This window comes from Camellia sinensis, chromosome 12 (genome assembly GCF_055761805.1).
Source record: "Camellia sinensis isolate YWXY chromosome 12, ASM5576180v1, whole genome shotgun sequence".
In the NCBI taxonomy this organism is placed as follows: domain Eukaryota; kingdom Viridiplantae; phylum Streptophyta; class Magnoliopsida; order Ericales; family Theaceae; genus Camellia; species Camellia sinensis.
Window position 1 is genome coordinate 110,773,239 of NC_138972.1, and position 13,706 is coordinate 110,786,944.

General features: G+C 34.2%; 2 protein-coding genes across 2 annotated transcripts; both read right to left on the reverse strand.

Annotated features, from left to right (window-relative positions):
* Positions 1-223: 223 nt before the first annotated feature.
* Positions 224-3,488, reverse strand: CSP41A (chloroplast stem-loop binding protein of 41 kDa). Its single transcript, XM_028227846.2, has 6 exons — positions 3,045-3,488; positions 2,427-2,548; positions 1,744-1,846; positions 1,526-1,664; positions 705-982; positions 224-553 (listed from the first exon to the last, which is right to left on the reverse strand). Exons 1-6 carry the CDS (start codon positions 3,426-3,428, stop codon positions 371-373), a joined length of 1,209 nt encoding a protein of 402 aa, XP_028083647.1. The 5' UTR covers positions 3,429-3,488; the 3' UTR covers positions 224-370.
* A 4,030-nt stretch (positions 3,489-7,518) lies between these two features.
* On the reverse strand, positions 7,519-13,381 carry LOC114284892 (uncharacterized). The gene is made up of 5 exons (XM_028227844.2): positions 12,963-13,381; positions 11,615-11,941; positions 11,408-11,488; positions 11,252-11,323; positions 7,519-7,787 (listed from the first exon to the last, which is right to left on the reverse strand). Exons 1-5 carry the CDS (start codon positions 13,014-13,016, stop codon positions 7,632-7,634), a joined length of 690 nt encoding a protein of 229 aa, XP_028083645.2. The 5' UTR covers positions 13,017-13,381; the 3' UTR covers positions 7,519-7,631.
* Positions 13,382-13,706: the final 325 nt, after the last annotated feature.

Sequence of the window (13,706 nt, forward strand, 5' to 3'; positions counted from 1 at the left end):
AGACAGGTGTGGATCTCCTGTATATAGTCTTCAGGACAGATGAGAAGATTTTTCTAGGAGAGCATGTGGAGTAGTAGTAGGATCAATATGATTCGTTAGATGCTTGTTCTTCCGTTAGTCCTTAATATGTAGGTAAATTAGCTAAGCAAGGCAAGAAGAGAGCAGCCACAACCGTTATGATTGATGGTTTGCTTTCTGACACAATCTGACTACATGTTTAAGGTGAGAAGAATAAGTAATTTCTTTGTATTTACTCTGAATAAATGAGCAAAATTTGATACACTGCTTCTTAGCAATCTAGCATATATGTAAGAGAGAATGAGACACATGATTGCATCTCAATCATTGTGTAGGATGGACATGTGGAATATCATACAGCCACTGGCACTTTCAGTGACTCCAGAATCTTATCATCTATCTCAAATTTCATGGGCTTTTTGTCTCTTCCAATCTTCACATACTCATCAAACCGCTCCTTCAAGTCTTCAGGAAGGTTTGTGGTAGCGTTCCACCCGAGAATGTCCTTCGCAGCTCTTGGTTCTGCATAGAAGTGCTGCAAAAGTACATCAATTGTATGAATTATCTGATGCTTGCAAGAGAGAGAGAGAGAGAGAGATCAAGACACGACACAACACATTGTTGATGATTCAAAATGTTCTAAGACGGTCTTGACAACATATTACGGAAAGAAGATATGTTCATACCATATTACGGAAAGGAAAAGCTTTCTTTGCATCAATGCCAACAGCTTTGGGATCATAATGCACGATGTCAACTGGGCAGCCAGCAGCTTGAGCGCATAGTTTGGCCATTCCATCAAGTGTCACGGCACGATCACTCACGCAGTTGAAGATGTTACCGCTTGCAGCAGATGCATTTTCGACTGCCAGAGTAATCATGGATGATAAATCCCTAACGTGGGAGATGTTGGTTAGCTGCATTCCCGATCCAGGGATGGGAACTGGTCTTCCCCGAACAATTCCTGTTTAGAGTTAATAACTACTGTATTAATAGATTTCAAAAGCATGAACGTTATGGGAGAAAATTGATCAAGATAACTATGTATTTTGCTTCGGTTTGGTTCTTTAAGTATACAAATGAGCTTGAGCTAGAATAAGCTCATTTGCAACCCTAGATGTGAGACAGAGTTCGTTACTACGTGTCTCATTCTGTGAAATTCCTCCATGCACTTGGCTTTCTCATTTGATTTAAGACCTCTTTTGTTGACAATTGATGAATTAATATATGATAACTGCATGCACATGACATGTCATTTGAGCTTAAGTTAAAACCCTATCTAAAAATAAACTAAACGGTATCCATAGTTGCCAATATATATATTTATAGCACAAATGCTGCACGTATAAGATTGCTGAGCGACAATGAGGAACATAGTGAAAAAATAATAATAATCATCTAGGCGCAAGAAGCAAAATCAATTACCCATGACAGAGTCAACTGCTGAGTGAGCGAAGGCTCCTATTGAAAAAGAAGTAAAAAACTTATCTCAAGATTTTATACATACGATCAAAGAACCACTCCTCACAATCTTTGTTGTTGCCAGATCCAATCATGTATTGTGGACGGAAAACTGCCCAACTGCTGAAAATCTCTGATATGTACTTCTCGACTCCAACATGACCAGCATCAGCTTTTACAACATCCTGTCATAAGGAGACCATAGCTAAGTTGAGAAAATTTAGCCTTGGTTTATGTGTTAATGGCTGTCAACTAATTACATACCCCTTCAACATGAGGAGGCTCGTCTGTTGGCTTGTAGATTCCGGCACTGCTGATAAACAAAAATTGCTTTACACCACAACTTTTGGCCCAATCTGCCACAGGCCTATGCAAAAAGATTGTATCAGAACATGTTTCTTAAAGATCATTTACAAAAAAAGGTTACAGTTTACTTTGCGAAGTAGAGTGAATTGCAATGCTTTCTTGGAAATGTAATGCAATGCTGCCTCATCATTCAATTCTCTCAATCTGGCAGCAATCAAGTTTTTATATCAGTCACCGAGGTTCCTATCCAGGAGGTTTGAGGTTCAACTCCCCTCCCATTTGCTCGGTTCATAGGCTTAGGAATGGCCTTTGAATCATGAGTTTACACGTGTGGTGTGGGTTCAAAGGACCCTGCTAGGCCGAGTTCTCAATCATTAACAAAGGTTCAGAAATCATCTGTATTAGTTAATTTAATCAATTATTGTGGATTTATGTCAAACACATGAACTTAAATTTGGTCTCCCTCCCCTAAGTTATGCTAATTTCTTAAGATTCAAAGAATTCAAACAAGGTTCTAACTAATCAAAAGACTTGACTTCTTTCAAGCACAGTAGTGAATATCATCACAAATCATAGGCCAAAAATAAGAAGCTGTAGAATTCAAGATTCAGTTTCACATTTCAATATCTAAAGCAACCAACCTCACAGTGTCCAAGTCCTTTCCATTGTTATCCAATACAGCATCAAATGTTGCCCCTTCCAAAACCTTTCCGATTTCTGCCGGGTCTCCCCACACTGTCTTGCCACCGGCACTCACAATTTCCTGGAGAAGAAAAAAACCATATACTGATAAAAAAATTTCAAGAAATTGTACCAAAATTCACAGATCAACAGGATCTCCAATCCCTTCACCAATTCTTTCATCAAACCCAACTTTGATAAACAAAGAGCTAAAAGTGAGCTCCAATAGTTTCATCAGACTTGTATCAAATCAACAGAGAGACAAAATTTTCACCAAGAATGAACCAAATCTTTCACCCAATTTCCAACAATCATATTTTTACTCAAATTTAATGAAAATTTAAAAAGAGTAAGGATTGGAGATGATTTTCTTTTATCAAAAATGGTTTAAACAGATTTTTAGGATAAGTTTGGAATTTTTCACTGGCATTCACAATTTCCAGGAAAACCCATATACCTAAAAAATATTCTCAAGAAATTGTACCAAAAAAATCTCAGATTAATCAATTGTACCCCATAGATACATAAACATTAAAATCTAAAAATTATATAAATTGCAGAGATGAAAAACTATTAACAGAGAATCTGTTGAATGGGGGTTTCTTCATCTTGTCTGAAACTTCTTCCCCAACAGTCATTATGGTGACTTCATGGCCAGAACCCAGAAGCTCTTTTGCAAAGTAGAAGCCAATGACAGCATGGCCACCACTGTTGGTATTGACTATGGCGACTTTCTTCTTCTCTGCTGTGATGGGTTTGGCCTTGAATGAGGATAGAGAATGGCGTCTGGAGGTTGTGGGGTATGAAAAGAAAGGAGAAAGGGAGAGAGTGAAAGAGAGAGGAGAAGAAGGTGAGGATGATGAGAGAGAAAGGGGCGGAGTAGGAGAGAGAGAAGGTGGAGGAAGCTTGGAGGTTGGAGAAGTGAAGAAGAGTAGAGAGGATGAAGAGAGAAGAGTGGCCATTGACAGTTAAACTCTGTGCTTGCTTGATCTGATGATGAGAATTGAGGACCAGCGGTTTTTAACAGAACAAAGATAAAAAGGTTACCTGGCTTTTATTGGGTAGGGGTGTTTTGGGAAGTGTAATTTTTAGTTTTTTTTTTTTCTTTTTTAATTTTGTTTTAGTGAATTTTTTTAAAAAAAATTTAAAAAGTTTTACGTTTTTAGATTCAACTCGATAAGACAAACAAAAACTTATAATTTTTTTTAAAAAAAATTCAAAATAGACAAAAATAAGCCGAAAAAAGCATTTTTTTGGTTTATTTTAGTCTTTTTGATTTTTTTCTGAAGTTTTTTGAAAAAAATTTACTTTTAGATTCGTCTCAACCAGGCAGGCTAAAAAAGTAAAAAAAATTAACATAACTTTAAAAGAAAAAATTACTAAAGACAAAAAAATTCAGAAAAAGATTTTTTTTTTTTTTTTTGGTTTAGTTATTTTTTCATTTTGGTCTTTAAATTTTTATTATTTATTATTTTAGCTTTTTATATTTTAAGGTTTTTCTAAATTACTCCTAAGACTAAATTATGTCCGAACTTAGATAGAACGTATTGATAGTCACAGGGGCGGAGGCACAGCAGGTCGAGGGGAGTCACGTGCCCCCAGTTTTGAAAACTTTTTTTTGTTATTGTCTGTGGAGAAATGGTTTTGGGGGATACTCTTCAGATCCTGGGGAACGCTTTTGATCCTCTTCTAGTCACCTGAAAAAGAATGAACACTCCGGTCGGGGGTGCCGGAATTAGTACTCCGATGGGTAAGTCAGTCTCACACTCAAGATTGCTTGTATTCTAAGTTAAGCACAATAATTTTCACATACTTTTCTCAGTCTGCTATTCCTCTATTTATACTCGTTCCCTCTGCCTCGGGGCAAGGCCCACTTTTCACTCATTATCCTTCTATTCCCTCGGCTCCATAGTTCAATAACTATTCGGCCTATCTATCCATTTTATTCGGCATCATGAACGTGCCGGATAAAGCCGAATAGTATCTGACTGGAATATGCTTCTAATTCTTTTTAATATTCGGCTCCCACAATTGCCCCCCAAACACCCCACTAACATCATCTAGTCGGCGTGGTTGGCTTCTAATCTGGGGAGACTAAAATTCGACGGTTAATCCTCTTCCCGATGCGTGTCGAGACGCGTATACGCTTTTTGGTCATTATAACGCTTTCCCGCCTCATTCGTGCTTCTCTCGCATTTATTATGATTTGAAGCTTAAGTCTCGTCGAATACATGCTTTTTTGAATATTTCGAACCTTCCGGACTACCAATTGGTATTTCTTCTCTGGCGTTTTCTGCAACTCTTATCCGTCTTCTCCTTGTTTCCTTTGCCTTTCGTAAGTTTTCTTCTCTTCTCTTTGTAATCCTACTTTCTGTATTTATTTTTTGATTTAGGATATCCTTGAGTCCTCACTAAAATGGCTAAGCATTTGAAAGACCTCCTCTCCGAGGATCGAATTTCTGGGTTCCGGAGACATTTCTCCATTCTTGATAATGTCCATCTATCTCTAGTAACGGACAATTCCCCTGATATGGAGTGGGACGACCGAAATATAATCGTCCTTCCTCTCTTATCCATTGCGGAGGGCGGGGTTTGCTTTCCCCTACATCCATTTCTTAGGGCCGTCCTCCGACATTGGGGTTTAATTCCCTCACAACCCAATGTGAATTTCTTTCGAATCGTGATGGGAATCATAGAGTTGAACCGGCACCTCAGGATCAACATTGGCATTCCGACGATTCGGCACTGCTACGCTTTAGCCAAATTCTCTGGTCGGCTCAGTCGTTACTTTCTCAGGGCCAAGGACACCGACCATCATCTAGTAACAATGTTTGCCTGCTCTGGCAAACGAGTTGACAATGTAATGGTCAATGTCCGAGACAACACCAGATAGTTATGAAGAAAACGACATCATTGCTAACCTAATTGAAATATGATAGTTTTTAGCCATGATGTCGTTTTCTTCATAACTATCTGGTGTTGTCTATCTTTCTGATTGTACTTTCATGTTTATGTTGTTCAAATTGTGAAATTAAATAAATAGATTTTTGAAGAAATCAAATTATATACCAAGAACATATGTTGATAATTACAATTAAATTTCAACAGAAATACACAAAACAATAAAAGGATAAAGAGATGAAACCAAAGCCTGCACGGAAGCAGTTTCCTTAAAACAGATTTCGCCACCTCACGGGTCCAGTGCTTAAGGAATCCCGGCGTCTGTCTCCCAGGATACGACGGTCAAAACCAGCTACGACAGAAGTACTTTCTGTCTAGCTTAGCGAACAAGAACAGTGGCAGCACTCTCTCAATGTAGGAACTTTCTGGCAAACTGACTTGTAAAATGGAAGCAAAAAATTTCTATATTGAAACTTGATAGGAGGGTCTCAATTTATACATGTAAAGGGGAGAGAAGAAGAGCCTCCAGCCTTTAAGGCTGGTCATTAAAACACCAAGCATCCATAGCCCTTTCCCAAAAATATAAAAGTTTGGATGCCCAAAGGATTCACACCCTTTAGCCAAGAAAAATGATTTAAATACTCTTTAAAATCCTATTCATGAATCTAACATCATGAGGTAATTTCTTGGCAATTTCTTATTCAAAACCCAATAATTTTTTGCTCACTTGGACCTAACACAATAAAAGGTTGGGACTCACTTTAATATTTAATTAAAGTCACCACACTTTAATATTAAATTAAAGTCAGCAAAAATCATTTTTTCCAACATAATTTACACATCTGACATAAACTCAATCCGAATATAATAATATACTTTTATGTCATGAGGCAACTAACGTGACATTTTTTGTTTAATTTTGAACAAAAATTAGCCTTAAGGGGTAATTAGAATAAATTTGAAACATTAAGAGTCAAAGGTCAACCAAAAAAAAAAAAAAAAAAAACCCTTCAAGGAAAACTTGACTAATTTCCAATTATCAATTTGGTTCAATGGAATATCATTTTATTATATTATCCATTCTTATATTTGATTAACTAAAAACATAATAAAAAATATATATTACATATATAATTATTATTTACATTTTAAGAAAATAGTCAAAACTAAAAAATGACAATTCTATATTATATTTTATTCTAGTAAACAAATACTATATTAGAGTTTAGTATTTTTCGAATAGGCAAATTGTCCTTTCTGTCAATTAATTTTTGTACTTATTACTTCTCATTTACTTTAAGAGTGTATATTTAAGCTCTAAAATAAAGTGATTGAGAGAGATAAAATGTAATAAACTCTAATTTTAATCAACATTGTTGGTCACTATTGATGCGAATTGGATTGGATTGGATTGTCTAATGCCAAATATTTGTGGTGACACCCCTTTAGGAAATATTGGACGTTGGATTCCTTCCCTATCCGCGGTGAAGGGAAAAAAAAGCACAATGTCACTTTATTAAGCCTGCTATGAAAGAGACTATGCACAAAATCTAGTTTAGGTTTGACATAAAATTATAGGGTAATGACATATAGACAGAACTTGGATATAGAATTTTTATACATATCATTTTGAATGTATCTTTTGCATAAATTTTCAAAAAATTAATCAGTAATCCCTAACTTGCCGCTACCCAACTCTTCTAATGATGGCACCATGAAGGAGGGAGCGAAAGATCCTAGGGAGGTGAGAATAGAGTTGTAGGGAGGGGAGGGAACAGAAGGCTCGAGAGGTGGCAGGAAGCGTTGCCAGAGTTTGGAATGTTAGGGATGAAAGCAAAATTAAAATTGTGATAAAATAAAATTATGTTTAAGTTTAACTAAACATTTTTTGAATTGATCTCAAATAAATTTTAATAGAGCTGATAATGAATTGAATTCGAATAACTTGGTTTATTATAATGGTATGAACTTATAAAACTGAGTCATAAATAGTTAAAACTTTTAACTTAAAACTTTACAATTTTTAAAATGTGTTCAAATTGTAGAATCCAAAGCCTTATTCTAATTTCCTTCGCAGATCACCGCCAACAATATATATTTACATATATTTAACTTCTAACCAAACCATATTTAAGAGATTTAAGAAACTCATAATCAAGCTCAGAACAAATTGATATCATACGGGCAAGTAAAACTATTTTAAGTTTTAATGAAGACACCTTCACAACTAATTTTAGTTTTTAAGTTCAACAGAAGTTTTAAGTTCACTCTTTAGCTCGTTTCTTTTTCTTAGCCGCAGAAGTTTTGAGATCAGCAGTGTTGTTTGGTTCACCGTTATTAGCTATCACCAGATTTGAGACCAAGATCATATCGTTTAATTTTCCCAGCACCTCCGAAGAAACACGACTTGAATCCCCATACTGCAGCAAAATAAAAGGAAAGACAAATAAGGCTAGTCTGTACATTATAATATTTGGAAGGGAATTAATGCTAACAATGGTCAATGTTGGTATGTGTATAAAAAAGTACACAAAAAATGTGAGAAGTGTATTAAAAACATATAAAATTGTGTGAGAATAGGTGAAATGGGTATTGGAATTCTAACTTTTTTGGCATTATTTGATCCTTAACAAACGCCCCCTCTTTGTAATGCAGACGGACTGAAGATGTGTTTACTGTATCTAATGCATGTATGATTCCGTTAAAACGTATGATATGAACATATAAAATCACATCTACACTTCAGTAGAAAATTAGACTCCACACGACATGGAAGATATGCACCAAATTAGACACTTGAGATGTTCTGATAAGTTCTATCGTATTGCCCATCTGGATGTTATGCAGTTTTTAGTGTTATCGCCTTAATAATGACAGCTAACAAGATACTTTTTAAGGATATGACTAAAAACTGCATAACATTGCTAAAGCCCACCATGCTTGATCATCATCTCCCATTTTTTATGGCATGACTCATATGTACTAAAATACTTCCCACTTCTATCTAGCATTTTCTTAGAAACAATATTCTTATTAAATAGTTTTCTTAATCAAGATACATAAACATCTCCTAAACACTTCCAAGTCAATAGGGATATTGTTTAATTCTACAGTACTCTTCGTTTTAATGTTCATTAATGCATTTTTTTTTTTTTTAACATCCAAGTACCCTAATTGTAAAATCTATACTAGATAACATATATGAAGACTAATTGGTGTTCCCTTGTTTGTAAGGTTTAGTCAATCTTTCCATCCCTACCAAGGTTTTGAATCTCGTTCCGTACTGGCCGGTTCATACCATTCCAGCAAGAAAATAGGATGCAGCAAGGCTGAGCCAGCCTATTTACAAAAGAATCTCTATCTAATCCGGTGGTTTCAGTAATACCGGGAAAATTTCGGACATCTCGGCCTTACCACTATTCATCCAGTAGTCTTTTCTCTGTAGAAAATGCCCATTGTTACAACCTCCTGCAACAAGTGATTGATCTGCTACTCTACTACTAGTACTGACAACAATGGCAGAGGAAACAGAAGTCCTGGCTGTAAAGGTTTTAGTCGTCTTTCACCCTTTTCTGGTGTCATCAAATAGCAGAACAACGGAGTTGTGGCTGAGAAGTTTTGAGATGATATTTTAATGGCTGTGGATAGTTTTGATGAAGAAGATGAAGGTAAAGAAGACGGGGAGAGAGAATGTGTAAGTATCATGCTTTCTGATTCTTTGATGTTTGAGATGTGTGTGCGCATACGAAGTATTCCAGGCTAGGTATAGTTGTCTACACAACAAAATCTACCTGATAAGAAATAAATTGCTACCCTTAGTCTAGGTGCCATGATTTCTTTTTCTTTTTTTTTCCCCACGTATATATCAATTTTTATTTTTTATGTTTTTGATATATATGGTTTTTTAAGTTCAAAATTATTTAGTATTTTTCAATATTCTATAAATTATGTTATATTAAATTATATAAATAAATATATTTATTTTTGATAAATATAATTATATAACCTGAAAATATACCAGTATAACCTGTACAATATTCAAAACCTTGTCGCTAACATATCCTCCAAAATTAGCTAATTACATGTTAAATCAGGTTCAACATCCTTAATTTGAAGAACAAATATGTAAAATAGCGGTTAAACATAATTGCAAAGGTCAATGAACCTCAACAACTGCTATACGGTTTTTGCACATTGCACGACTTCTACAACTGATCTCCTACTTTGCATCCATTCGAGGATATCTGCAACTCACCATCTTAAACACCATTAATTTTGGCATTTCATCATTCAACTCTCTCTCTCTCTCTATGTATATATATGTATTTTATTTATAGATAAAATTTTTGTGTTTGGAGTATTACTTTCTATATTGAATCACTCAACTCTCTCACTCTCTCCCTCTCTATACAGATGTTATTTGTGGATATGTTTGCTATCTTTAATTTATATTTGCTTGCATATTATGGAAGATCAACAATTTTGTTTATGAACTCGGATAGAATCTTGATACTCTATTTGTTTGATGAGAAACTTCAAGTCAAAAAGAAAAATAGCAACAAACAAACATTTAAAATCTAACAACATTAATTCCATAATTTTGAATACACCCGTGAAAGAACCCACCTTTTCCTTTTCATTTTCCCCATTGTTCTTAAGAATCCACCGTCATTTACTAATAGGAAAGTTCTAATATTGATATTGGTTTTTCCTCTCTATATTTATGGTGTATGCACATGTATCGCGTGTGCACACCCTCTAGTGTGTATATATATATAGTTAGAATGTAAAATGAAGGAATTTAGGATTGGGATTTAAGAGGAAGAAGAAGAAGAAGAAGAAGAATAAGAAGAAAGAGAAATTTTATATGTATTGAAAAATCATAGTCCCCCACCTTTACATCAGCCAAATATATATACAAATCCTAACATAGCAATATGACCATCGTACCCTCAACTTAAGTAAATATTAACAAAATAAGTATTCTAACACATATATACTCTAATCTCTCTACTACAGTTACCACCTTCTTAAAAAATAAACAAATACATACCCTATAAGATTTTTACTCAATAACCTCTCAAAGTAACTTCTCCTCAATAAGTTTGTATATACTCTTCTCCCCATCCTTCTTACTTTGTATCTAACTTACTATAAAGATCCACCGCATACATCAAACTTTCCATCTCTAACTATTTTTTAACATTTTTCTTTGAACATTTTAATCTTCCAAAATTGGCCTCATTCTTCTTCTTTTTTTCCAAATTTTTTGGCAAGCCTTCTTTATTTTCACAAAAAGGAAGAATCATAGACAATTTTCAACCACCAGGAAAGAAGAACTAGGGCATCAAAATTGAAGAGAAAAGGAAATATCATAAAATATAGTTCAAACTAAAACAAAAATCCGTTACACTGCCATACGGTCTGCCCACTTGAAAAGTTCCAGAAAACAATTCATAGAAATATTTTGAACCTTTTTTTATATGGAAATTTTTGCCTGAAACTAATTCCTATGACCATTTGAGGCTATAAATTAAGTACTAAAATATATCATAAAACAGTGTGCGAAAATGAATCAATAAATGAATGATTCAATTAAGATATGTCATGACTATACAAACAAATCTGTCCAGAAATCCAGTCTATCAGAGTTTTAGCCCATTCATAAAATGCTAACAATTTGATAAAGATGAATAAGCATTCCATTGCATCTTCCACAATTGAAAGAATATCATTCTTGGGGAAGTTTATAAACTTATAGTTATCAATTCTTCAAAACATATATTCATTATTACACAGATAACATGTTTTTGGTTAATCTTATTTTGCATGTCCCGCACTGGAAAACAAAATAGCTAAGTAATGGGGGTAAATAAAACAATACCGCTTCGATTTTCCCAAGAGCAAAATCCAGCTTCTTAGAGAGCTCAAAATTTTCATTTTTTAAGGCTTCAATCTGCAATAACTCAGAAACAAGGAAATAAGATTACAGGATTTGTGAAGAACAAAAAGGCACGACAAGGCACTAAAGAAATATAACCTTCTTTTGTGAGTCAATATACAAGCTTTTGTAGTTGAGATCAGCAGAAAAGCTATCACTTTGGAAGTGTCTCTTGGGTGCCTGTTAAACATTTTGATGAAAACACACATACAAGAAAATAAATAAATATATGAAGAAAAACAATTTAATCAAAAACTCAAGAACAATGGCGAAAGATAATGAGGTTAGTGCCAATTAATTAAATGCCTTAGACTGCAATTCTTCTACAGCTTGAACAAGGTAATCAATTTTCTCTTCCAATCTCCTTTCAGCCAGCATTGACTCTGGTGGATTTTCCTCAACATGTGGCTCATGCTCCTCTTCTTTCTCATCTTCTTTCTCACTTTCACAAAGATTTACCTCCTCGATCACAGGCTCTATCTCTTGGTTTTGAGTGGGTTGGGCTACATTCTTAAGACGTTCAGATCGCCTACTGTTTGCAAATGTTTTTTTCTTCGAGGATAAGCCAACAGATTCTGTTTGCATTTTAAGCTCAGGTGCAACTTTCTCCACAAAAGGATTCAAGTTTTGGGGCTGTAAATAAAATAATACAAGTTGGTGAAACCATACTAAATAAAAAAATAACCACAATATGACTCATACAAAAAGAATTTCCAGAAAAGAAAATGCAAGAAGGTTGAATAAAATAAAAGTGAAATAGAAACTAGGAAATTTTGGACTGATAGCCACATTTATGGATAAAATCAATCATTAGATCACAAGGTCAATTATTCCTATTGAGATGTTCTAAGGTAGTGTTTGTTTCACTAGAATGAAGGTGGATTGGAATGGAATAGTCAAACACAACACAAACTAAGAGAATCCAATATAATTATGTCAAAACTATGAAACTTACTGCATTTTCATGAAATTTCAAAATATAAGTTACCCTAAAATAAAAATGACTACCGGATTTTCAATGGCATTGTTTACCTACAATAAGATTTATTTATGAATTTTGTTTTCTTCTTTTTCATAATGTTCAAACCAGGGCAAAACACAGAAATTCAAATTGCATTTACAAACTAATCACATCACCAAGATAGATAGATGGATAGATAGAGAGGGCTGGAAAATATAAAATACAGAATATAAACAAAGATTTTGTCAAAATGAAATTTTTATTGATGTTAATATGAAACTTTAAAATATTATATATTCTGCATCAAAGCACATGTAATAAATAACGTTTTGTTTTTTTAATCCTTTTAAAAATATATCATTAGCCCACATGTTAACAAGACCTAATTTTTTTAATCTTTTTTTAAAAAATAAAAATAAAAACTTCTTTTTATTTTTTGTGAAAAACTAATGAAAATCTCCCAAAAACCCCTCTTCAATCTCTGACCCAAAACCCTACACCCCTACTCTAACCCAGCGTAATAAAAAAAGTAAAAACACTTAAACACACATGCAGAGCTCTATCTATCTATATGTATTGAAACAAACAGAGGGAATGGTAAAGAAACTAGGAAGAAATCAACAAGCAAACAAATCGTAAGGGTTCTGAAAGGGTCGTTTGGCTTGAAGAGAATGAGAGCATTAGAGATTTTACCATGTCCGCACTGGCTGCTTCGGCAATCTTCGCTGCTTTGGGTTTCCGACCCATTTTTACACTTGAGAGACTGATCAGCCAAACTCCAATGCACCTGTCAACCTCGATCAGATTTTGGCTTCTCTCTCTCTCTCTGTGTCTCTGCTCGCTCTGTTGCGAATACGGTTGGGCACTGTTTTCTATCGCTATTTTGGTGACGAACTTCTGTAATTATTCGTAGACTAGTAGCCAAATTAGCACCGTACGATTTGTTGATTTTTTTGGCAGACGGGCACCCGGGCCCGTTGATCGTGTTGACCTTATTCTCCCCGGTATCTTTTTCGTCTTTTTTGATTTGGGAAATTCTATTTAGATATTGTAACCGATAAAATTTATATTTCAATAATATCTTTAAATAGAAAAACCATTAACAACAATATGGGAATGGATTCTTCTCATTTAAAGAATTTATATATATACCTTGTGTGGGAAGTTAACTATTTGATTTTTTAACTATTTTAATTTAATTAAAAAAATTATATTTGAAAAATTAATTGATTTTTTTTTAAGTTGATTTGATAGTTGTGAGAGAAAAAGTGAAATGGTTATAAATTAAATGTGTCATTTTGTCTTATTAACTATTGGGCGAATTACACTAAAGGTCCCTATAGTTTAGGATTTGTATCACTTTAGTCTTGACTTTTCAATTGTGACATATTTGACCATGAATTTTGATTTTTGTTTTAAATAAGAACAATTGAATAT

What these genes read in the sequence shown, in the direction of transcription:
- LOC114284892 (XM_028227844.2), bottom strand. Translation starts at nt 13,016, where the DNA reads ATGGGTCGGAAACCCAAAGCAGCGAAGATTGCCGAAGCAGCCAGTGCG. An exon ending in TAGAAGAATTGCAGTCTAAG is followed by an intron (nt 11,489 to 11,614) that starts GCATTTAATTAA and finishes AATGTTTAACAG; the next exon opens with GCACCCAAGAGACACTTCCA. An exon ending in ATATTGACTCACAAAAGAAG is followed by an intron (nt 11,324 to 11,407) that starts GTTATATTTCTT and finishes GAGTTATTGCAG; the next exon opens with ATTGAAGCCTTAAAAAATGA.
- CSP41A (XM_028227846.2), bottom strand. Translation starts at nt 3,428, where the DNA reads ATGGCCACTCTTCTCTCTTCATCCTCTCTACTCTTCTTCACTTCTCCA. An exon ending in AGCCTCCTCATGTTGAAGGG is followed by an intron (nt 1,665 to 1,743) that starts GTATGTAATTAG and finishes TCCTTATGACAG; the next exon opens with GATGTTGTAAAAGCTGATGC. An exon ending in TGAGGAGTGGTTCTTTGATC is followed by an intron (nt 983 to 1,525) that starts GTATGTATAAAA and finishes AACTCTAAACAG; the next exon opens with GAATTGTTCGGGGAAGACCA.